At 46.8% G+C, this 1,985-nt stretch overlaps 1 protein-coding gene across 1 annotated transcript in view; it reads right to left on the bottom strand.

Moving 5' to 3' along the window:
• The window catches only part of LOC106533651 (arrestin red cell isoform 1), a gene marked incomplete at its 3' end in the record, with an annotated part of 16,243 nt that overhangs the window by 4,239 nt on the left and 10,019 nt on the right, over nucleotides 1-1,985 (bottom strand). Inside the window, 4 exon segments of the mRNA XM_014030056.1 lie at nucleotides 351-435; nucleotides 526-661; nucleotides 1,437-1,504; nucleotides 1,708-1,767. Of these exon segments, the coding sequence (XP_013885510.1) occupies nucleotides 351-435; nucleotides 526-661; nucleotides 1,437-1,504; nucleotides 1,708-1,767 (349 nt within the window).

Raw genomic sequence — 1,985 nt, 5'->3', positions numbered from 1 at the left:
ACAGCCAATCACACAGACTCGTCAGGGACAGCCAATCACACAGACTCGTCAGGGTCAGCCAATCACAGACTCGTCAGGGACAGCCAATCACAGACTCGTCAGGGACAGCCAATCACACACAGCCAATCACAGACTCGTCAGGGACAGCCAATCACAGAGCTCGTCAGGGACAGCCAATCACAGACTCGTCAGGGACAGCCAATCACAGACTCGTCAGGGACAGCCAATCACAGACTCGTCAGGGACAGCCAATCACAGACTCGTCAGGGACAGCCAATCACAGACTCGTCAGGGACAGCCAATCACAGACAGTCTGAACTGAAGGACTCTGTGATCCGGCTCGGACTCACCGGAGATCTTGACCCTCTTCACGGTCTTGGTGGAGTTGTTGGTGACGTGAACGTTCACACTGATGGGCTCTCCATGGTAATACAGCTGCAGCAGTGCATGATGGGAAACAGAGTTCACAGTGAGTCTGTGTGTGTCTGTGTGTGTGTGTGTGTCTCTGTGTGTGTCTGTGTGTACCTCCTTGTCTAGTGAAGCCTCCAGGTGCAGGGAACGGTCTGACATCAGGAAGCTGCGGGTGGTCTCCACCATGGGTTGAGGACCTGGTTTCTCCGGAGCGTACTGGACCTTCCTGATCACCAGACGGACTGAGTTCCTGCCAACCACACAGCTGTTAGCGACCAGACCAACCGGACCGGACCGGACTGGACCAGACTGGACCGAGGCTTCAGCCCCGCCACAGCTCCAGACTAGGGTTGAGTTCAATCACATGCTACTTTGCAATCAGACCCATGTGAGGACCGGTCTGTGTGACATCATCAGGTGTGTGAGAGCAGCTAGTGCTAATGCTAACATGAACCTGAACCATGGCCTGTCAGCAACATGTGACAGCAGTTGTCATCTCTTAATKAATTAATTAATATTAGCCCACCCTGCTCAGACCCTGGTCTGTGACACGTCCATCCTTAAAGAAAACATCTTCACATTTAGGAAAATTGGCCTAAAACACATGATTTAACCCATTTTGTCCCATAACTGGCATATTTTCCTTATGTAAAGTGAAACAGGAAGTGACATCATAGGGTAACTCTTTAAGAAAGCAAACTCTGGTCTTTGTTTATTAAAATTACATTTAACTTTAACTCTTCTTTATCTCTTATAGGAACTAAAACTATCTAAAGAAACATCAGAAGATACTTGCTGTCTGTGTTGTTAGCTCTGTTCACATGCTGACACGCCCCTAYGACATCACTTCCTGTTTCTTCACATGTAAATATCTCAACAACTGTTCATCTCAGTGGTGTGAAATTGATTTTGCAGCATGATATTAATGTTATCTTTCTGAAAGTGGATTCACATTTATCATTAAAAGTTTGTCACAGTCACTGTCAGAACCTTCAGAACCGGGTTTCCTGCAGGTCCGAGCTCACCTCTTGTGGATCTTCTCCTCTATGGACTTGGCACAGAAAGCTCTGATCTCAAAGTCGACGCCGCAGGCCTGCAGGGAGGAAACACATGGACCTGTCAATCAATCAAATCCACCTGACAGAACCACCAGGTCCAGTGTTGTTGAACCAGAACAGAAACCAGAACCCCTCAGACTAAAGCAGCAGAACAAACAGTTTAACTTTGAGGTAAAACGAGTTCAGTCTGAGTAAAAAGGATAAAAAGCAGGATCAGAGCAGATGAAATGAGACAAACCTTGCCGGTGTCCTCCGGGCCGGGCTGTAAGGTGACAGAACACGGCAGGTTCTGAGGAATCTGAAACACAACAACAGGTTCTGTCAGGATCACAGCAAACACAAGAAATCACAAGAAACACAGCTGAAGGGTTACATCTGTCACTGTACTAGTACTTAGAGTACTATGGCATCATAGTACTTAGAGTACTATGGCATCATAATACTTAGAGTACTATGGCATCATAATACTTAGAGTACTATGGCATCATAATACTTAGAGTACTATGGCATCATAAT

Source organism: Austrofundulus limnaeus, unplaced genomic scaffold (genome assembly GCF_001266775.1).
Source record: "Austrofundulus limnaeus strain Quisiro unplaced genomic scaffold, Austrofundulus_limnaeus-1.0 Scaffold991, whole genome shotgun sequence".
Classification (NCBI taxonomy): Eukaryota; Metazoa; Chordata; class Actinopteri; order Cyprinodontiformes; family Rivulidae; genus Austrofundulus; species Austrofundulus limnaeus.
The sequence above is the reverse complement of the archived record's forward strand: the minus strand, read 5'-3'. Positions and strand labels throughout refer to the sequence as shown.